Below are 23,443 nucleotides of genomic sequence, written 5' to 3'. Positions count from 1 at the left end.
TTTTTTTTTTTTTTTTTTTTTTTTTTTTTTGGTTCAGGTTTTGGAAACCTTACTCGATTCTGTTTACGATTCTTATACGCTGCTGCAACTTCACCTAGAAATCAAACCCAAAGATTTTTTCTTTTTTTACGTAGATAGTTTTCATGAAGTTACAAAGCCGATGGCCAACTTCTGGTAATTTCACTTTACATATAAATATTCTCGCAACTTTTTTCCAGCCTTGGATTTGACAGAAATCTGACAACTATCCCTTTTCAGAAAATCTTATATTCTTTGCAGCGCATGCATAAATTGTGTTTTTTGGGGCTCTATCTGAACCTCTCAAAAATAAATTGTAGTATTTGTCAGATGGAGCAGTGATTTTAGTCTTAAACACTGTCAAAAATTTCCCCAGCGGGACACTTGTCTGACTGTATTTCCAAGTTTCTGCACAGAGAACTGTTCACATTTATGTATCAGTAGGTAGATCTGAACAAGATCTAACAATTTTCAAGTTTTTTCCTACTCTAAATCTCCCTTTTTAACAGGATAACCTGACGTTATTAACTCAGGTTATGCTGTTAAAAAGTACATTGCTCCGTGGCTCCGTACTCCATGGCTCCTTTATGGATTCTCAACAAGCAATTACTCCATTATTTCTGTTACTAACCTTTAGGATTGGTTCCCAACCTTCTGTTGATTCTGTTGCTACAATAAAACAAGTATGAAATAATATTTGATAACCTTTGTTTTATTTTAGGTTCTGAAATATTTTTATTTGATTATTTATTATTTAAAAAAAGTTATATTAAAGTTATTAAATTTTCAGAAATTATAATTTAAATATATTTCTGGTCATTACTAACCAAGTCTTTCACTTATAAAAATGGCTTATCTAATTCATCCTAAAAAACTAGAGCTCTTAAATTCCTGACCATGACCTATTGCCAAAAATCAGGACAAAGGATGATTTGATGTTGTTGTACTCATAAAAATAACAGTTACTAGAAAGGGGAAGTTTCCATGAACTGAGGAAACAAGTCATGTTTTTCTGAACATCTTTAGTCGAAGCTCCCAACATTAGAGATACATTACAGTCTTGTGCTACCTTTTAGAAGGTGGTCAATCACTTCTAACCTCCTCTAGAAAAGGTCAGGCGCTAACTGCAGCCAGAAGCATTCTCCTTATTTTCCCCTTCGAAAGGCACAAATAAAAACAGTTCCAATAAGCAGCTTGGTTTTCCGTGAATTAAAGCGATGGATTTCAGTTCAGGAAATTTCTGTGCGCTCTTGCTGCCGGGCAAATACCGAACATCTTCATTTCTCCAAAATGGGGTGATACGGAACTAAGACAAATTCACTTTGCTCTGAATAACTTTTAACCTGAGTTTGAAATTCCAAGTATGTTTAGCATTTCTCCCAAAAGGAAATGCAATTTTGAATTTCAGGCAGCATGGCATAGTGAGATAATAAATGTAATCGATATTAAGCAAAAGAGAAGAGGAAGACTTAATTTTTCATAGTCAGAAATACTGATTATTAGCAATTGAGTAAGTTACCTCTAGCGTTTAGCTCTAGCTCTTAACGAAAGAGAAAGGAAGGTGATAATACAAATTTGTCCGTTAGAAATCCTTCCTTAACATCTTTGAGGGAAATGAGCACTATTCAGCTAAAATATTATTTTATTTTCCTTACAATTAACGGATCCCCTTGAGAAGCAATGTACTTGAAGATGTAATAAACGAATGTTTTCATAAATAACATGCCAAGGCTTCTTCTAAGAAATATCAGCTTATCAGCTTACTTTATCATTGTTACAAGAAGAATCGTCGTCTTCCAGCCGTGATGCTAATTGTGCTGGCAAACCGCATTGTGTGTGACATTAAATAACAAGATCTTTGCCAATCTCTTTTCTTATTTTACGAATAGTTATTTTAAAGAAGAAACTATTTGTTGAAATTTGGATTTGAAAAAGAATTACTAACAAGCATTTAATTGTTCGTTGCCAATTTTTACTCCTCTTTTCATACTTTATTCTTAGAAACAGCAAAAAAGAGCTAGTTAGTTAAAGTTTAGTCATGCATGATTACTTTAGTAAGGAACAGCTAAATAATCCTAGAAATATTCAACATTTCCTTATTCAAACATCCCAAACATCTGTGTACGCAAATATTGACTACTCGTATGAACCATGAAATATTCTAAAATGCGATACGGAAATACTCTACTTTATTATCGGAATTTTCATATCGGGTTTAAAAAATAAAAAAATTGTCTTTTAAGAATATATATATAAAAACGATATTAATTTAAAAAATAATGATAACGTTTTATAAAAATAAATTTATCATTATTTTTATACTATAACGTTACCGTTAAAATAACAATACGTTGTTATAATATTATATAAAAACAAATTTATAATTTGTTCTCAGGAATAATAAATGAATTTGGAGATATAAAATGAATTGCCCATTTTGAAATAAGACACATACTACATACCACAGAATTCCTTCAGATATCTTAATATTATATTTTTAAAATGCGTTTCAAAATTAAACTACCATTTTAAAATTAAATTCTATGTCAAACCAAAATTTTTAATACAGAAAATTCCAAAAATTCTTTAGTGTTTCACGAAAAAATTTCGTTTGGAGTTGAAATATTGCTCTAAATGACAGTAGCATTTAAAAAAAAGTCCCATATTTCGCAATTTTTACTGTCACGCATCAAATCTTCCGATCAGGTGACTAGAAATAAAGAAAAATGTTTTATTAAAATTCTGAGTACGCAGTTTTCTGAAGTAAAGCTTGAATCCAATTCAATATAAAAGGTGCGAAATATTAATGCCACAGGAATAAGGAAATTTGATTAACTGGTTTGAAATAAGTTACTGATTCGAGGCATTTTGAAATTCAACAATCGTTTCCATTACTTTTTTTTATAATTATTTAAAACTGAAGGAATAGCATAAATTAATTTTAATAAATTTCCATTTTGTTGCTGTTCATGACTTATGCTGTATATAAAGGTTACTACAATACTTGTAGAGCTGAGAAAAGCTAGATTTGAACTTGTAGATCAACGGCACTAAAGAAGAAGCTGCGAATTTATAGTTTTCTCGAGCAAGCTGGATAACTTTTTTATTATCTACTTATCATCTGCCTTTTCTTTGGTTCACAGTGTTGCTTAAAATAACTACATCATAGATCTCTATTAATTATGCTTAATAATTTGGCATCCGATATATTAATGTTATTTGTATAGCACCGCTCGTTATCAAAGTAAAGCTAATTATAATAATGGGGATTTTTCGGTTATTGGCGATTTAAGTGGTCGATAAACCAAATGAAAGAAAATCTGTAGTTGCAGCTATGACGTAATTTTCAAACAAGAGTGTCTCAAAAATGTGTTATAATGTTTACTTATTAAATTCATTGACATTTCATACTTACTAACTTCCTAAATAAATTCATTGACATTTCATACTTACGAACTTCCTAAATAAATTCATCATACTTCAAAAATTATTTGAGTTCCACAGAACCTGATTGCAAATGCTAAAAGGTAATGAAATTTGATTTTTTTTTTTCCCTCAGTGCTCCAATTACCTTACAAATGTGTGTCTGCGAAAGTACGCATTGCAAGCAAATTTACTGTACTTGTTAAAATACTAGCCCAAAGGAGCGTTAGCTTAGAAGGGCTATTAATTTCGTTTTGACATTTTGCATCGATTTACTGTAAATGTCGTATCACTTTTCAAACTGTTGCCACCAAATTTTATTGCCTTGTGTTATATTTAAAGAAATTACATAACGAAGAATATGCATAAATATATGTATATTTCTCGCATGTTGGTAAAACAACGGTACCTAGAGGCATCAAATTTTAAATAACGTAATCCTCCTCCGAATATGGGCATCTGGAACCCTAAATTTGAAATTGAAATTTGTTTTATTATCGATTTCATATACACTTTAACGCATTTTTGTTTAAGAAACTCAATGATTTCAAAGCGAGCAATGGCAACACCGAACAAAACTAAAAAAAAAAAAAAAATAATAATAATAATCTCCAGCGCGCGAGACTCTGTATCGGAAAGTCTAAAGATATGCTAAATTATTTTGCGATATTGCTGTTGAATTGAATTTTATGGTTTAAACACAGAAAACATTAAATGTAAAATCTGAAAAAAGCTTTCAAATTTGTTGTATATTTTTTTTCCCTTTGTTTAATTTTCTTTCTTTCTTTCTTTCTTCTTTCTTTCGCGGGGGGTTTAAGGAAAAGGACGTAATTTTTATAATACATTGGAACGAATTACGCATTCTTTTTCTCTTTGACTTTACGATGCCATATCTGATATCATATGACGATTTACATATGTGTTATATCAGTGGCCTCAAACAAGCTTCTCACGGGCCGCGTGTTGTCTGCGAAACGATTATGAAAATAGAAAGTAATGATATGTTGCAGTAAAATGTGCAATAAGAAACAAATAAGTTTATTTGTAATAAGACTAATTATTTATATTGAAATATGTGTGTTTTCTATATGCATCCTAGACAAATGTAATAAACAAGGAAAGAGAATACGTTGTCATTATTTATTGTCGAATTTAATCTCTTTTATTTTCATATATTTCTTTTAAGTAAGTTATTTAATTTAATATTGAATATGTTTGAATTACAAGAGAAATTTCTTGCAGAAACCAACCTTTAGAAAATAAGCATAAGCTTGAATTTTTTTTTTTTTTTTTGTTTGTTTGACAATTTTTTTTGTTTGTTGTTTGCTTTTTGTTTGTTGTTAATATGTAATAAAATAATTTTTTTAATATAGTTTTAAATTTTTTATTAACAATTTTTTTTAAATTATTGCGGCCCGTAGGCTACTTTCAGACCGTGCATTTGGCCCACGTACAATTTGAGTGTGAAACCACTGTTTTTATATTATTCCATTCTTATCGTTGCAGAATTAGCTAGTTTTAAAAAATTTCACATTTGAATACATATACTGAAGTTTTACTTTTTCTCTGATGAACCCTTCAACACAGACGTTACTCAAATTAAACACAAAAATAAACAATAATATAAAATCACATTTAATTTCATTGTGTTGTGAAATATGCAATGATCGGAACAATGAACTCCTAGAGTTTTCCCACCTGTAGATAGATTTTATTGCTCTAAACCGTTGCGTTTAACAGCTGAATCATGGAAATGAAATCTGTCTTTTGTCACTGTCAAAGCATTCTTACGTGACATACTGTCATCTTATTCAATGCGCAGACTGAAAAGTTCACATCAACTTTACTGCCTTTGATCATAAAAAGTAACCGTAAAACTAGGTAAAAGATGGCATCTGTTTCTGCCCGAAAGGTATATTATATATAAATACCAATTAAAAAGAGAAGATGTAATCGTAAATTGATAACCTCAGGGTATGTCTCTGTTAATTGAATATACTGTGCCATATATCATAGGAATAAGAATCTTCAGTGCAGAAAATCGTTAATTCAAGGGATGAAATAGACTTATCCTCGGAAAAAGGAAATTTTCTCCATTGTTCCGAAGTTTTTCTGTGAATCATTTGATTATCTTCCTCACGTATCAGGAAGTAGTTGTTCAAATACTCACTTAACACTTTGTAGTTCCATCTATAGTCATATCATATCTTACTTTAGACAACTATCATTAAGCAAAAGGAAATCATCGACACATAGAATAATGAGTATTTATTTGGTATACTTTAAAGCTGCAAGCTTGCGGAAGTTCTGTAACCAAAGCTTCTCATTACTTTCACTGCTAAGATAGGAGAAAATATTAGGCAATAAATTTAGTACTTTGAAAAATCCAGCACATAAACTATATGATATAGTATAGGAAGGAAATGAATACTTTTCTCCTTTTAGCTGCCATGTTTCTTAAATGACATGGCGATAATGATTTTCGAGATACATCTGGAAATTTGCATAACAATTTCGTAAGATGTTCTAGGATATACTTTAACCTTTTCCCTAAATAGTTAGCATTAAAAGAATTATTAGATCAAAACTAAACCCTAATTAGAACACTTGCCAGCAATAAAAATGCAATTAAAATGCCAGTGTTAAGTAACCAATTACGCCAAAGCAAGTGAAAAATTGATGCGAAGCCTTTCAATACTTGTGATTAATTGTGCTTCTTGGAGTCAGTCCTCTTGTTTTAACTTCTAAAGTGTTACTAATATTTAAAATATGTGGAACATTGAAAAATGTTTAGAATACTGCCTTTAAAATGACGCTGTGTTAGGTTTGGAACTGGGTTAATTTTCAAAACAGATTCAAATATTCCAAAATCACATGTTTACTTTTCCCAAGATTTTTTTCAAATAACTGCATTTATATATTCAAGGATGGAGTGCCAAAATCATACAGTGCCTTAAATTCTGGGTTCGTCTTTAAATTTGCTTCATGTAGATACGAAATCTTAAAATTATGTCAACCAAACATTTACATAATTACTCTATATTTTTCGAATCGACATTACTCATTTTATTACGTCTTAAAGCTAAAAATTATGTTTGACGTTAGAAAGAAAATATTAAGATTTTCAATTAAAATGAATGACAGGACAAAACATAAAACTAGTTCCTGTTCTATGACTTACAAATCAAGAAAGGAACTACAGTTATTACAGCCCAAAATGAAATATTTAATTTTTTAAAATTTTTAATTATTAAATATGCAAGCTTGGAGCAAAAGCTCTGAAACAAATATACTATTGAAACATTTAAAAATAAGTCAATTTCTAAACATAATGAGCAGCACATCATTTTGAAGGTACTTTTTTAAGCAATTCAAAACTTTTTAAAGATTTTAAATTTCGCTATTATTTGGTAAGCTGCCGCAAAAAGAATGGTGGTGTGGTGTATTTAATTATGGCAAAGCACACTAGGGCTATCTGCCTAAGAGGAGGGATGCCTTTTGTGGAGGACTTTCTAAGGGAAATTGGCTCGTATACACGTTACACATGGGGAAAACCACGAAAACACCCATGCAGCCAGCCCGTTCGCGGGATTCGAACCTCGGACCGAACTACCAGTGTTCAGCGACTTTACCGCTCGGCCGCTGGTGGGCGCAAAAAGAATGAATCTCGAGAAAGGCAAATGGCACATTGCAGATCTAATTAATTATATTTTGCAATTTTACATGCAAAAACATAACAGTTTTGCAAAACTCAGTCCTTATTTTATACATTTTAAATGACGATATTTATAGATCCATGCACACTTCTTTTCACAAATGCAATTAGTGCTGAGTTATTGAACCTACTTTTTCCGTATGCACGAACAATTTTTATTTTCAAAACAAGGAAAAATCTGAAAAAGCACTTGTGAATCTGTTAAGTGTTACTCCCGGACTTAACAGTTATTGTCTTTTATTCTTGAATGCTTTCCATATTATATAATCGATAACAGTTCGTAAAGATCCATGACAAGGGCCTACCCACGCGACGGATATCACTGAGAGAGTTAAGACCATATCAACTTATTCGGACATGCGCCTCAGTCAGAGATTAAGAGGATGATGCAGTCACGATCTTTAAATAAAGAGGTAATAAAAAGAATTTGCGTGCAAATCTGTGTCGGTTTATCTTTCTCATCTGCGTTGTTATATTTAGATCCCTTGCGATCCAGCTCAAACCTCAATGCCAAACAATATCTTCTGCAGGAAAATTTTTCTCAACGATGGGAAGTCCTTTTCAGCACAATAGATTTTTGACTTTTGTCCATCGAACTTTGTTTTGAAAGTAAATATTTCCTTTCCCTTCTCATCATTTCATACTTACCCAATTTTCAAGATACTTTTAGAGGTCTTCGATGCGTAAAGATAGATGAAATCAAAGCTTTGTCTTTTCGTCACTCTTCTTGCAAAGTCAATTGTTTTCTTTGGAGAATTTCCAGTAAGATGGACCTAGATCTCGATAAGTTGATATTAAAAGAATATTGAAGAATTTAATGAAAGTTCACCCAATGAAAACTTTGGGGTTCATGCTGTTGAAGTAGCCGTTCTTTTTTTTTTTTTTCCTTCTGTTTCATTTCGAGGTCTGATGATCTTCAAAAGAGGAAAGGATTCGTATTGTAATATTTGTATTTCTCTGATCAATGCATGCATTATAATGAACCTACATTCATTTTTAATCAATTGTTTAACTTTAATGCAATAGTATCGCTTATACAATACTCTTGTAATAACTCTTTCGGAATAGAATGGTGTACCAGCAATAAGACTACTTATGAGAAGGTTCGAACGATGATTTAATTTCGCAGGAAAAACTTAGATTCCCGTTATTTTCATATATTAATCTATTTTTCTTTTAAATATTAACCGTTCACACTTTCCAATAGAATTGCCGTCAACATCGGTACATTTTTTCTTCAGAAAATAGATCTATTTTACGTGGCATTTCTGAATGAAATTATCCTGTCCACTGGAGCTTCGGGGATAATCTGACACAAGTTTCACCTTGTAACATCAGCTGATTTCCGATATTTCCTGAAACATCAATACTTCTACTCATAGAAAGAACTAGGAGAACTATCTAGTAGTATAATCTCCAGCATATTCTCCTGACTGAGCATTCTCTGGAACGACAGATGAAAATTGTTAATATCATCAGTCAATTAGATCAATTTCATTCGACGTTGTTATAAGTAGTTTGATAGAGATAAAATAATGTTCAAAATTAAATTAGAAGTAAAAGTCACTCATAGTTTACAAGATTATAATCATACTAATTCGGTAGTTAACACATCAGTTGTGTGTTCTTTCATTAGAAAACTGTGTACAATGAAGCGTTTATCGAAGAAATGAGATCTCATATATTACTTTTTTAAGTTTTTCTTGGACTAAAGCTAAATCCTTACAAAGCTTCAAAGCTTCGTATTTAAATGATTTCTTATCAAGTGAGTGCAAATGAAAATTAAATGAATTCGAAATTCATTTTTAATTCAATTTCGTATTTAAACAGGTTTCAAAACAGTCCAGATACCAATAATCAGTACTAATGCAATAGCAGTTCTCACGAGGAGTATTTCAGATCGTTTTTAAATGTTCCAAATTTTGTGTATTTTTAAGTTTCTGATGCAGACAGTAGTAGCTTGGACATTTTATACACCTGACCGCAAGTGAAGGTGATTTATATGTAATTGTCCTTTAATTCCCTAGTCGCCTGTTTTAATGCGTGCTGTTATTTTGTTGATTGTTTATCATCTAAAGTTAAAGTAAAAAATCTTCGTTATTTTTTATGATACTCGTATTTGATTAATTCCAAAAGAAATTTTTTAAATCAAAGCTTCATATATTTTAGTTACATAGTTAAAATATTTGAAATCATATGTGTGATAAGTTATATTTTCAGTATGTTTTTCCAATGCCCTTTTTCATTTAATTTGTGAATGTGGAAGTCATTAATTCACTTTCTGGTTATTTAAGCTGAGGCTACTTTTGTTAAAATGATTTATTTAGGCATCAACAGTTGTTTCATCATTTCAACTTCTTATCACTGAGTGATTTAGAATTTATCTATAAGTAGCCCTTTTTAGAAAACAACAGAAAAAATTAAAATAAAATTGCAAGAAAAATGAGGCTTTCCTTCACCTTTACAATCTAAGTAGTGGTGTGAGGTGTATTTAATTATGGCAAAGCACACTAAGGCTATCTGCCTAAGGGGAGGGATGCCTTCGTGGAGGACTTTCTAAGGGAAACTGACTCGTATACACGTTACACATGGGGAAAACCACGAAAACACCCATGCAGCCAGCCCGTTCGCGGGAGTCGAACCTCGAACCGAACTACCAGTGTTCAGCGACTTTACCGCTCGGCCGCTGGTGGGCCTACAATCTAAGTATACAATAAAACTAGAACCGCAAACTGCTGTCAGCAATAGCATTTTCAGCAATGCAACTGCAGTTAGAAATTACGTCGAATTTCTTCCTTTATTTACTCTTCATATCGTATAAATTTATTTTCAATTCAAGAACTTTGTTTTCACGTAGTTTTGAATAGATTTTAAGTAAGAAAGGATAAAAGTAAACTTTACCAGAAATAGCATGAGATGGTAGGTACTGAAAATTTTATTCTTGATAAGGCAGATACATGGTTAAGTATTTTTATCTAAGTATCTTTATGCAATTGAACACGAATACTTGAAAATACTTGTTGCTTATTTCAAAATTAAAAAAGAAATTCAGCAAAAAAAAAATTGTTATCGGTTATGCTTTTTCCTGTAAAAATTCTAAAAAAAGGTAATTTTTTTTTTAATGTAAAAACTCAGTTTTTATTTACATACCTGTAAAGTGTAATTCGAAAATGTGGTTGCCGTTTCTCAACTGAAAACATTCAAAGAAAAAATGTAAATGATGGTGTGTGTGTGTGTGTATGTGAAAAATACATCTTTCAATGAATTTCTGTCATGAATGAGATTTAATTGAAACTTATAATTTTATTGCGTGAAAATTAAATTTGGATGAAAGAAACTAAAAAAAATATATTATTGTTGCGAGCTTATTAATTACTCTGCAATATATGCAAGGTAAGGGTTCAGCATTCCGATGCTTTTCATTATTAAGTTTTTCATTGACTGTTTGTTGTTAGACCAGCTTACTTCATTATCATGACTTAGGAATCTCGTCGGCATTTTGTAACGCAGACAGCAGTTTAAGGCAAGCTTATAAATAGGCTCATCTCAGAGTTGAATGGTTGAGATGAGAAAGGTCAGTATCCTACGCAACTTTCAGGCTTTTTTAAGCCGTCTGCTGTGACTTTTTTTTTAAGTCGTCTGCTGTTCTTGACTATACCGACATGAAATGAAAATTGCTATGCCTTGAGAACTAAGATATTGTCTACTGTCAGAGGCACTGCCATTCGCCATAGCACAAGATCTTTCGAATTGCAGCTGTATATAGCTTAAATAATGATTTAAAGGCAATATGTATTTTTAATAATATCTATTTTTTTGTTATTTTTTAATAATATCTGCAAATGATATAATTACGCCCTTTTCGCGGTCGCTGAAGAGGCAGTTAGAAAGGCAGTGTACAAAATGGTATACAAAATAGATCTATTTTGTATTATTTTCAGTTTTATATTCGCATTTGAAGTTTCTTTAAATTTTACATGTACTTTTTTGGGTTACGATTTTCATTGAGAAAGAATTGGTTAGGGCCGTTCACAGGAAAGAAATTATAATCTATCATTTAAGTTCCCACTTTTCCTTTTAATTTTATTAATTTTAATTATATTTTGATAACGTATATCTCGTTGTTATTTTTTAATAATATTTACAAAATATATAATTTAGAGCACATTTAATTCATGTGATTTATGATATACATCATTTTTATTTTCATAAACACGTGTATGCTTTTGTTATTATTAAAAGATTTTTTTAACGGGTGTAATTAATTATATATATGTACTTAGAGTGGATTAATTTATTATTCTGCTGTATTATTGCATTTAAAGATATAAATTAAAAGACTGAGAAATGTGAAAAATGGTATTTATAAACACAAGCATAAATCGTATTTTGTGCTAGTACAAGTGAATTTAATGAATTTGGAAAATTTAGAAATGCTTAAAATTCATGCAACTTTGTTTAGAACCATTAATGAAACTATTCATTATTGTGTATGGTTTTATATGGGTATGTATGTGCCATAAGCTGAACATACATACCCATTACCGATACATAGCAAGTTCTCGTTAAGATCTGAATTCTATTTTCGTTGTTTTCTATGGATTTGCAATAGTCAAGTGGCAAAGTTGACAGATTTAAGAGATACATCTGTTTTTATATATTTTATCACTATCTTTTAAGTTTCCTTTAATCACATCATCCTTAAAGATATCGTATCATCATTAATATCATATCATCCTTCCTTTAATCATCCTTAAAGAGGCTAACACTTTAAACCTTAGGGAATTTAGTAATGTATGAAAACAAAGAATTTTGCATATTCAAGTTTATTTTTGTTGTACATTACTTATCATACAGCTAAAAAGATAATTATTTTAGGAACAAAAGTACTCTTATTGCGTTTACATTTTAATGCGAATGGCTCGTCTCAAACAGAAGTTAAAAATTGTGGAAACAAATCATTTTACAAATCATGTCATTATTTCGATATTTTTCGAAAATATATTACCAGCTACATGGAATCCATTGGCTCAAACGACAGACATTGTCAAACTGCTTTAAATTTCTAAATTTATCATGATCTTAAAATAGATTCGGTTGATATCCATATTTTGAAATTACAATATAATTTCTTTACTAGAATTCAGAAACCTCTCAAATTTCGATCCAGCAGTGATACTGAAGCGTAGAAGAATAAGAAATGTCTTCTAGCTTTAAAAATAATAATTTTGATTTTACATGCTCCTTTACCATCATGTGATTCTATTTGCCTAAAAGAATTCTGGATTCCACCAACTCGGAACGTTATTTAATATTTCACGCTTCAGCTTGCTCCGAAGTCCCAAGTGAAAAAGGGATAAAACATTATTAAGCTAATATGCATTAGGCTAAGTACTTGGAGCAAAAAAGTGTGTTTTGGCTTTCGATTAAGAAACTTGGATCAAGGATCAAGGCATTATTGTTACAGAGTACCTTTGCAACTTAATGCTATAACCTCCACATCTTCGTTGATAAAAATGAAATGGCTGAGAGAAAAGTATACGCTGTGCCATTGACAAACGTCAAATTATTATTGGGAAACATGCTGACTCATTCTGTGGTTGCCAATGAGGAGCATATTATTAAGGAGCACATTACTCATTCTGCACATTGTTATGGCACTTTATTTTTCACTACGTGGTAATAATAAAATAACATTACTACTTTATGCGTAGCCTTCTCATGAAACTAAACATGCTACTAATTGGTAACACTTTTTTTAACAGAATTTACCGTGAAATCTTATGCCTAATTCAATCCGAATATAGGATTCCGCAGATAACAACAGAAATAGCAAAGAAAAGGCTTTAATTCAAAAATTTACTCATGCGCAAAAGAACGTTTCTCATCCTAATACACGCATAGTGGTTTAGTTTTGTGGAAGACATTTAACTGCCAAATTTAGCCCGCGGTATACTTTATAATTTATGCGCAACCAACAAAGCGAATGCGCCAAACTCCATTAAATGAGAAAACAATATCCTATTTAAGGCAACCCTCCGTCTCAAAATCAAGAACATCCGTTACGTAATGCTTACCTATGTTCCGTATCATTTTGCTAGGTCAGTTATTCTGGCAACCCATCTCTCTAGGTTACTGGATTAGCGAGTTGTTGCCACTGAAGTAATAATGAACTGCACAAAAGGATGCAAGAAGATCGTCCGACGTCCTCAGAAATGAGTAGTTAGTCTCTAAGCTTCTTCCGAAGAATTTTGACTGAAGGATTTTCTTTCTTCGCTTAAAAAAAATTACCTATACTGTCTTTGGCAAATTAGAAAAAATAAGTCTAGTGGAATGCTGCAATTAATGTAGAGTTATATTACTTGCTCTGGAAATATTATAAAGGATTAACATGCTATACTTAAATTATGTAAGTTGACTTTTTGTTCCTTATGTATTTTCACCAGACATAAGAATGACTTAAGTTGTAATTAACTTTTTACAAAAAAAAAAAAAAAAAAAAAAAAATTGCAGATGCTGTCGTAATATTAAAAAACTAATGTATTTTTATATGTATTACTCACCGATTTATTCTTAAATCGGTGAGTAATATAAAACTAATGTATTACTCACCGATTTATTCTTAAATTTGGCAACAATTTTTGGACCATACTCTTAAATTTTAGTAAAGGTAATTAATAATTTTTAGAATTATATTCATCTCATACTATCTGAAAATTTAAATTTACTTTATAATTATTAAGAGTAAATATAGTAATTTTTTAAGAAAAACTGCATTGAAAAGTTCAATAGAAATATTAAGTAACAATGTAAATTGCGTTTAAATTTTGTATGCAAAATTTGTGACTGATATACTATAGATATTAAAAAGCGTTATGCAAACATTATTAATTAAATGAATTTAATTTATTATTAATTACAGCCCGTTATAGAGAAAAAAATACGGCAAGTTTATGATTAGATTACGTTTCTTTTTTTAAATTCCTACTATTAGCTCCCACTCTCCCTATATCTTGTTGAAAATTTTAGTCTTTAACAAAATGCTTTTTATTCATCCACTCAAGTTCAGATACATTTTTTTAACTTGTAGTGGATGACACTTGATGTTAATACAGTTTTTTTCACATATTAAAATATAAGAATTTTTTCTTAAAAAGTCATTCCTATTTAGGGCAATAAAGAAAAATTTTATTTTAGTTACTTTTTATAAACATTTTTTTGTTTCTAATTTATGAAGCTGATGGTGGTCTATAATTTTTCATTCTATCCGTCTCTTGTAATACTTCATTATTGCAAGGAACTTTTCCAGTGAGTTTCGAGCTGTCCAGTTCTTCAATTAATATTCCATCTATAATGAAAAAATGTTAATGAAACGAAATAATGTTAATAAAAAGTACCTAAATTAAAATTTTTCTTTGTTGACCTAAGTGGGATTTGACTTAATTTTTTTTATATTACTTGTAATTTTGATGTTTATCATCATGTCAACCCGCTTGGGTTCAGCATTTCATTTCATTTACACTGAGCGCAGCCTGGGATACCACTGATCTGACTTGTAAAAGTCTGACAGTGTTAATAGTCATCCTGGCAGAAGGGATTATTTTTTCCATATATAAGTATTACATGGGGATACAAGGCCTGTGTATAAGCATCAATATATTAATTACAAACATTGTCTTGTATACAGTTATACGAGATATTTAGATATATTCATGACAGTTATGTGTGCATTTAAACATTATCTGATTTCATATTTAGAATACTGTTACTGATATAATCACAGTAAACTTGTAATTCAGCTACACATTGACTGGAGTTTCTCTGTTATTTTAACTACATTACAACGAACGTTATTTTTTAATAATTACATGCAAGCTTACATAAAAATAGTCCAGTTACTATTCTACGGGGCGAGCTATTTTTCTAATGTTGATTTTTAATTGTTGTAACACTATCTGGCTTAGTCTGGGTAGGAAGCTGTTTGACTCAGTTTTCTGGTACTTTAGTTGATTTGTTTTCAATAGTTGCAACTGCTATTATAGTTACAGTACCTATCAAGGGAGTATCTTTGTTACTGTTCAATTACTTAGGTATTGCTGTTAGAGATGACTACACTAATCTGCTGCTCCTTTATCTGCGAGTTGTCAGTTTACTCCACTTTTGTAAAGCCTCTCCCCACCACTTCGGTTTGCTATTAAAGTTATGTTGCGATGATCCAGTTTTCAAGGGCAAGAAAATGCTTAATACCTTGCTAAGTTTAGTTTGATCCCATCCCCCATCTTTCTTTTTCAACCTGCTTGTTGTCGTAGGTATTCTCCGCGCATTGCGGCCAGTATTCACTATTTGGTGTTTTTAAATGCAATTTATCGGTGTATGGATAGTTGAAGAGTAAGTGATCTGCATCACTTATCGCTCCAATTTCGCATAATTCTGAGCCTTGTTTGTTGAATATCTTAAAATAATGTGGGAAGGGACTATGGCTAAAGTAGAAATGAGTTTATGCGCCGCTGCCTGTTTAAATTGAGCATGATTCTTTCGGAAAGAACACGTAGGTTCTCCTTCTTATGTTTTTCCTTTTCCATCTTTTCTGCCATTCTTGCACAAGGCTATTGAGAGTTATTTTTTTAAATAAGACTGTGGCACTCTTACTGGATTTTCCAGTCTACTGGGGTCTTTGGCTGCAGATTTCGCGAGCAAGACCGCCGCTTCGTTGCCAGTAATACCCACATGAGCTGGAACCCATATCAAGATGGGTCTGTCATCTGAAGAAATCCTGAGGAAAATTTTTTGTATGCCTTGCACTAATGGACTCCTAGTCGTTTGCTCTCGGATGGCCTCCATACTTGAGGCGGAGTCGCTATATGTATATACCTTTATTGATAATTGATACTTTGCCAAATTGATTGCTGCTTTTAATGCCAGAAGCTCCGTCTGAAAAATGGTATTTTTGCCTTCCAGTCGTCCTTTCTCAACTTTTCACCAATTCTCCTCCTTGGGGTATACAGCGTAGCCAGTGCCCTTCTTCATCTTTGAGCCATCTGTATATATAGCTAGTGCTTTCTCATCTGGTGGGGTGTATTGCAGGTGTACTGTATACGATAAGTCCGTCTTTGCTGGTGTCCTGTCATGATCAGCTTGCGTCTCATAGTCTGTGTGGTAGAATGCCTTTTGCCGCAGAGAGAAGTTATCTTCCAGCTGCAATGTCCTTACTAATAATGATTGTCTCTCCACTAGAAGGTCCAGTGGAGGGATACCCACCAAAACTTTCAGTACGTGCAAAATGGTGAGAAGCTGCCTTCTCAAATGGGCGTTGAGCTTCCTTTCCCATATGGCAGCCTCATATAATATGATCATTTCTGAGACTGTTCTGAGTCAACTTGTAGATATATTATTATTATTATTATTATTATTATTATGAAGCAGGAGACGTGAAACATGTTCACTGCCTTCACCGGGACTCGAACCTGGACCTCTCGAATACATGCCGAGTTTGCTAATCGTTACACCACGAAGGCATGCAGAAAGGAGGGAAAAGTATCTTATTTACCCCCTTTTAAAAGACAAGTGGGGATTAGAGTCCCCAATCACCAAGTCCTCGTGGTGAAAAATCATCATTCGGCGCCACTGTAAAGTCATTAGGTTATTTTGATGCTGAAGATGGGAAATATGAGTCCTCGCTAGGACTCGAAGCTGGACCTCTCGAATACGAGCCTAATTTGCTAACGGTTACACCACGAAGGCATGCAGAAAGGAGGAAGAAAATTTTGAGCGTAGTGATTGGAGTACCCCAATGAGGTCCTGTTGTTGTAACCATGGAATTGCTAAGCTGATTTATTTTCTGCCTAAGCTCTTTAATGTGGGATACCTAGGAAAGTCTATTGTTAATTATGATACCTTGGTATTTAAGGTCGCTGACTTCTTTTATAGAGACTCTATTTAGCTTGATGCTGGGCTATTTCATTTATATGTGGCAAAAATTGTTGAAATGACAGATTATATCTTGTAAAATAGATGCTTTTTTCTTGAATGTTGTTCACCGTTAAGTCATATTATGCAGTGTCATACTAGTTTGCAATTTCCTATTAAAAGTGAGTCGTTTATGCACAGTTTAGCCTTTCATATGATCGCGATGATTTTTTAGAAAATACTCATATCAACAATACATATCTGCATACAATTATCCACAACTTACTTTTCAATGTGCGCTGAAAAATGAAAAGAATGACCAGCAACAGATTTCTCGCAAGCACTTAAGCAAAAGTAAATAAAAAAAAAAAAATAACGCAACTACTCTCATTTCTTGCCTCATATTACAGTTGCAATTGGTGTGTTGCTAGGCATGTAGAACAGCGATTCTCAAACTTTTTTGCTGCATGCATTTCTTTCCCCTTTGCTTTAAAAGATTACTTTTTAATATATTTTATAAATTAAACAAAAAAGTACAGGAAGTGTTAACAAATACCAAAACCTGAATAAAAATAGTCATTTATATTCATAAAATAAAACTAAATACTAATCAGTTGGTAGAATTCTCCTTCCCCTCCCCCGGTTGAGAACCTTTGATAAAGGAGAGTAAGATAAAAAATATACAAAATCGAGACACCACAGTCTACCATTACTTTTAGTGAAAGAAGTAAGAAATCTGAAAACAGAAAAGACAAATATCTTTAAAAGAATAATTAAAAAAGAGGAGAAAGTATGCGTAATTAAAACGGTTTATATTACTTATGCTTTGATAAAATATTAATGTAATGAAATTGAATGACAGCTATAATTCAGTCTTATTTATAAATTTTTATTCTTTTTTCTCTTTGTAAAATAGGAAAGCAAAGTTAATGAAAATTTAATGAAAAATTTGAAACTAATTAATTTTGACGACACTGTACTATTTGATTTGACATTTTTTATGTCTGCTTCTACAAGTATGTCTCAATGTATATGAAATAATCTAGAAACGACACAAAGAAAACTACAAAATATTAGTAATATATGCAGCATTGGTCATTAAACATCTGTCTTTGGTTTCTGTTCACGTCAGCTAAATAAAGAATTACAGATAAAAAAGTATCTAACTGTTTAACTGGAAGAGTGGATAGATTTACAAACGTGTAAGAGTGTTTGTTATGACAACATAAATTTTAAAATTATACAAATTCAACTTCATTTTGCGAAATTTTAAATATATGCTGTATGCACTTCGAGTGAAAATAAAATAATGAGTTTTTTTTTTTTTTTTTTTTTTTTTAATGAGCAAATATTTTCTCCCACATTATGTGCCTCCGCTATGCAAATCCAAGAACATCGGTCTCTTTTTTTTTTAGCAAGGGATATTTTTCCAGCTTTACTACTAGTGTATTTTCTCTTGTAGAATTTTTTAGCTTTAATTTAAATTATGAGATTTTCTTGATCTGGAAGTAATAGCCCCATTAGATGTGAAGCGAATTACCGGTAGATCTGAAGTAACTACAATTAATGATAAAGTTTTTCTTTTTTATTAAACCGAAATTTGAATATAAATGCACTTTCTTGTGCTTACAATATCAGCCACAAAGCGTAGTGAGACAACTAAATAGAAACAGTTAAATTTAAGTTAAGACTTGAATTTGCAGTCAAAGACCGCACAATTTAATAATACTCTTGTGTTGGCTCACTAATTCTAACCAGAGTGTCAAAATCTATTTGTCGGCAATGGAATAACGCAAAGCCAAATAATTACAACAATCTAAGCTGGCAGAACTAAACGCAGCCGGAAGCACGCTTTGTTTTACAATCCAAAAACCTCAGTTTAAATACCATCTAACTCATTTACATTCTGTTGAGGAAACGGAAAGGAGAAGGTATAGTAAGGGCTGAAATTAAATAACTTGTTAATTTAAATAATAACCTTGCAAAATTCATATTTGATGGTTACTGAATATCTAGTTTTATTTTTATGAGTATAATAGTTTGGAGTTATTTAAATTTATGATAATGTTCAATTTTCTAGAACTTGTATGTTCCGTGCAATATGAAAAGGAAAAAAAACGACACACCACATTTTGAATACATGTAGTCATTTCCCTCAATATGTACACTTCGAAGCCTAAATTTAGAATATGGAATTTTTTTTTTTTTTTTTAATTTTTTTTTTTTTTTTTTAATTTTTATTTATTTTATGTTTCATGTTAACGTAACGAAATTGTGATTTAGAAATTGAAAGATTTAAAGGCAGTGTGTTTCCATTAAAGTAGTTATGTTTAAAATTCGCTTAGAAATCTTAGCAATTTAAAGAAATTCAACAAAGTGTAGGATACTTTTTTTCAAATTCAATCAACAAACTCAGCAAATTATATGTTGCCACTGCCGAAAATAAAATATATTTATCTGCCCAAACAAGTGCATTACCTTTCGGCAAAGCATAAGATATTTAATTTTTCTTTCGAAATTAATCAGTCGGTTATTGATTAACAAACTAAATGATTTAAAAACAATAAACGCAGTTCTGCATCACTATTTTTATTAATTACTAGTTGGATATTAAACATTAATAGCTCTCAATTTAAGTCCTTATATTTCTATCTTTTATATTTGATCCGATTTTATGCTTTACCAAAAATTTTACTCTAATATTCAATTATTCTAAGTAGTTAAGCAATTAAATTCGTCAGTTTAAAGAAATCAGTTTAATTTTATATATTTGTGTATACAAAAAAAAAAAAAAAAAAAAAATGTGTAGACTACTTCCGTTTGTAGTGCACTTTTAGAATTTTATTTTGTTTTTAAACTACAAATATAACGACTAGAAGTTAGTTTCCAAACTTATAGTCGCGTCATTTAAAAATTCCGCTCTCTATAAGAGTTCATAAATCTGCTCTGCAGAAGAAAATTATTTGCTGTCGTTTATACCAATACATATGAAGAAAAATAGATTATCCAAATCTTATTGCTGAATATGCCTCACATTCACTGAAATGCAGAAATTTCACCTAAAAATATGTCAGACAATATCATCTCGTTTCCATAAAAGAAACAAAGTTCTATTCTCGAGTTGACTTTCTGTACAATGAATAAATAAATAAATAAAGATTACTTTCATCTGCAGAATTATTTAATGGATAAAGATTCTTTTTTTTTTTTCTTTCCTTTTCAAACATCCGCACGCTATCAAGAACAATGATCTGATTGCTAACACGCGCAGCAATTGAATCTACTTTCGACAAAAGGCGAAAAGAGAACAAAAAATTCATGTTTGGTTGTTTCTATTGTATTATGGATTTATTTTGTGGGTAATTTACGAATATTTACAGGTAGCTGAAATGAATTCTTCTTCTGTATTTATTGTTCAAATTTTCTGTACTTCCTTGTTATTTACAAAGTATAATAATTTTAACGTAATAAAAACTGGATACATGAAAGATATTGCTATTTTTATGTTCCTCATGGAGGAATTAAGAATCCTGGTTTCACTTTGTGACTGCTTATTTTTGAGTCGAATGACTGATATTACTCGTATAATGCTCTGATAACAAGACTGTGTAATTTGAAATCATTCATGTTATCATAAAGTTTTATTAAATAATTTGTATAGATATTTATTATATAGCCTGAATGAAAATCTGGAAAGATTTATTGCATATTACCACTAATTTGATTTAATTTCTCTTGAAAAAGTTAAAGAGAAAAAAAGTTTTTTTTAATTAATTATAGAGCACTTAATTGCAGACAGAGGAACTAGGTTCGTTTTCAAGCCTAAAGAGATTTTATTAGGCCCGAAGGGGAGTTTTGCTGAGAAGGGCTCTTTGTCCCGAAACGACATTTTGCGTCGAATCGCTATAAACAGCAGTATCACTTTTCAAATTGTTGCCACTAAATATTATCGCCTTGTATTACATTTAAATAAATTAAATAATGAAGAATCTGCATAACTGTATGTATGTCTCGCATTGTAAAAAAATGGCGGTGTACCTACAGCCATCAAACTTTGAATAACATAATCCTCCACCCGAACATGGGCACTTATACGCCCGAATTTCAATTTCGAATTTGTTTTATTATCAATTTCATAAATTTATAAAACTTAAGCGAACTTTGATTATGAAACTCAAGGATTTCAAAGCGAGCAGTCGTAACACACTGTATTGAATAAAATAGTTTTGTCTCCTGCGCGCGAGACTGACTCCTTTAGCCAATGCTTTTTCTTATTCAACTCAGTTTCCTTATCGAAGTTGTGGAGGTAATTGCATTAAGTTGCAAAGGTACTCCGGAAGACAAACAAACGCCTTGGGCCTTGGGCGAGACTGACTATCGGATATTATAAAAGTATGCTGTTTTTAAGTAATTTTAGCTCAAAGGGCTGTTATCCCAAATGCTTTATAAACATGCATGTGTGTGTAAATGAAAAAACGCCCGTTAGCGCGTAGTATAAAATCTGAAATCTTTCACATTTTTAAATTTGTTTTTAAAATTTCAAATTATTTTTGCAATCAAAAAGGGAAAAAAAAGTTTGAATTTTTTTTTCAATTAATTCTACCTTAGCAAAAGAGTTTTATTTTTGTTGCTGGGAACAGTAATGAAACAGGAAAAGGAGCGTAATTCAAGTATAGTTACTTTTTGGGAATTCTGACAAAGATAAGCTGAAAAACAGAATCTGTCTTATATGAAGAAAATTTTTGAAAAAACTTATTTGATTAGTTAAAAAGATTTACAAAGAGGAAAATCCATTTTTATTAATCACTAGCTGTACCCGCCCGGCGTTGCCCGTGCATTTAGAAAATGCAGATAAGTGAATAGCGCAGGAATAGTAGTGTAGGACATGTAGACTGTCTCTCTCTCTTCCCCCCCCCCACAAGCTACAAAAAAGAAATGAATTGTAATTAATCGATTTAATGTATCGTCAAAACAGCAAACTAACGCTAGAATAAAGAAATCAATTGTTACAATCGAACGTTATTTGAAAACAAATAATAATATCAGTGAGTCAAAAAAACCGTGATTAATTAATTATAAATAATTTTTAAAAAATTTTTCTAATTCAAAAATCGAAAATCGGGCTTCGAGGTCTGGTGGCCAGCCCCTTTGTGCTTCCGTATAAAAAATTCCAGGTCCCTGCGTGCGATAGATTTGGCTGGAGAGCTCGGTCAGACAGACAGACAGACAGACAGACACATTACACTTGCTTTTATTATTATAGATTAACCGCTATAAACTGAAGCAGTGATTGCAGTTACATTCTAGTCTACGTTTAAAATTCAGTGTATATTCATTACTCTGGAGAAGATTGAAATGTTAGGAAGATTTATCTGATTACTTACGAATTTTCCAAATGTCTAATTTACTTAAAATTAGGCATTTATCAGTAGAAGAAGTATAAAGCTAGACCCAAAAGTCTATTTAATGCACGGAAATAATTCGGATAAGTGATTCATTTTTTAATCGTAAGAGAACTTATAGTTATCCAGCATTTTTCTGACAGCCAATGGCAGTACAGATAATACCGCTAAATATTAGTAAATAAACCTGAGTTCATATGTCGGCGGACAGGCTAGCTATATGGATTCTTCCTTGGATTTCCCATGTATAACCCAACACGAGCAATTTTCCCTTAGAATGACCCCTATAAAAGCATGTCTTTCCTTAGGTAGCTAACCATTTTGTTGTTTGGCCGTAAATTCCAATTACTATGTGGTAACTGCATATGTTTAAGAGATATATCAATTCGTAGCTCTCACGACTAATATAAATTTAGTTCACTTGGACCTTCAGGATTCATGAACATTTTTCATAATCTGCTATATTCTCCATATCTAGCAATGACTGACTTCGGTTATTTTCTGGAAATCAAGTTGAATCTACGAAACGTCGATGAAGTTCTGAAGGTAGACAATAAAAAAGCCACATTTTGCTGAAATTCACATTTACGGGAAAGTTTTTTTTTTTAGTAGAATTTACGGACAGTACTGAATTAGATTTATGGAACAGTTAAGCCAAATTTAAAGAAATGCATCAAGAAGGATATAGATGGTAACGATAAACGTTGATTAGCTGATAATATTAAGCAGGTGTCTAAATTATTTCTTCAGAATATGAAAGACTCTTCCCTCCCGACAAAGAACCGTTGTGCAAACTGGATATGTAATAAGTTTTATACAGCTAAAATCCAGATTCACGTATTTATATTTTCCTTATAAATAATAAAAGGAATAAGGGTGAGAATCGCTGAATTAGAAGACAAGGGGTTGAACATCGACTCGCGAAGCGCACATTTTGAGGAAAACTCAGGGATCGCTTTTATTGCTTGATGGCGTGTTC

At 31.5% G+C, this 23,443-nt stretch overlaps 1 protein-coding gene across 2 annotated transcripts in view; it reads left to right on the top strand.

Moving 5' to 3' along the window:
* LOC118194486 (uncharacterized) overlaps positions 1-23,443 on the top strand; it is a 100,987-nt gene that overhangs the window by 66,237 nt on the left and 11,307 nt on the right. The window contains exon 1 of one of the 2 annotated variants that reach the window (XM_035365631.2): positions 13,329-13,565. The exons of the other annotated variant lie outside the window; for it this stretch is intronic. Within the exon in view, the coding sequence (XP_035221522.1) occupies positions 13,548-13,565 (18 nt within the window). The 5' untranslated portion in view covers positions 13,329-13,547. Of the gene's footprint in view, positions 1-13,328; positions 13,566-23,443 lie in introns of those variants that run through there. 2 annotated transcript variants of the gene reach the window in all.

The sequence above is a fragment of the Stegodyphus dumicola genome, chromosome 6 (genome assembly GCF_044657685.1).
Source record: "Stegodyphus dumicola isolate Sdum_Otavi_A_Nest chromosome 6, ASM4465768v1".
Lineage (NCBI taxonomy): Eukaryota > Metazoa > Arthropoda > Arachnida > Araneae > Eresidae > Stegodyphus > Stegodyphus dumicola.
Note: the sequence above shows the minus strand (reverse complement) of the source record. Positions and strands in the feature narration are given on the sequence as shown.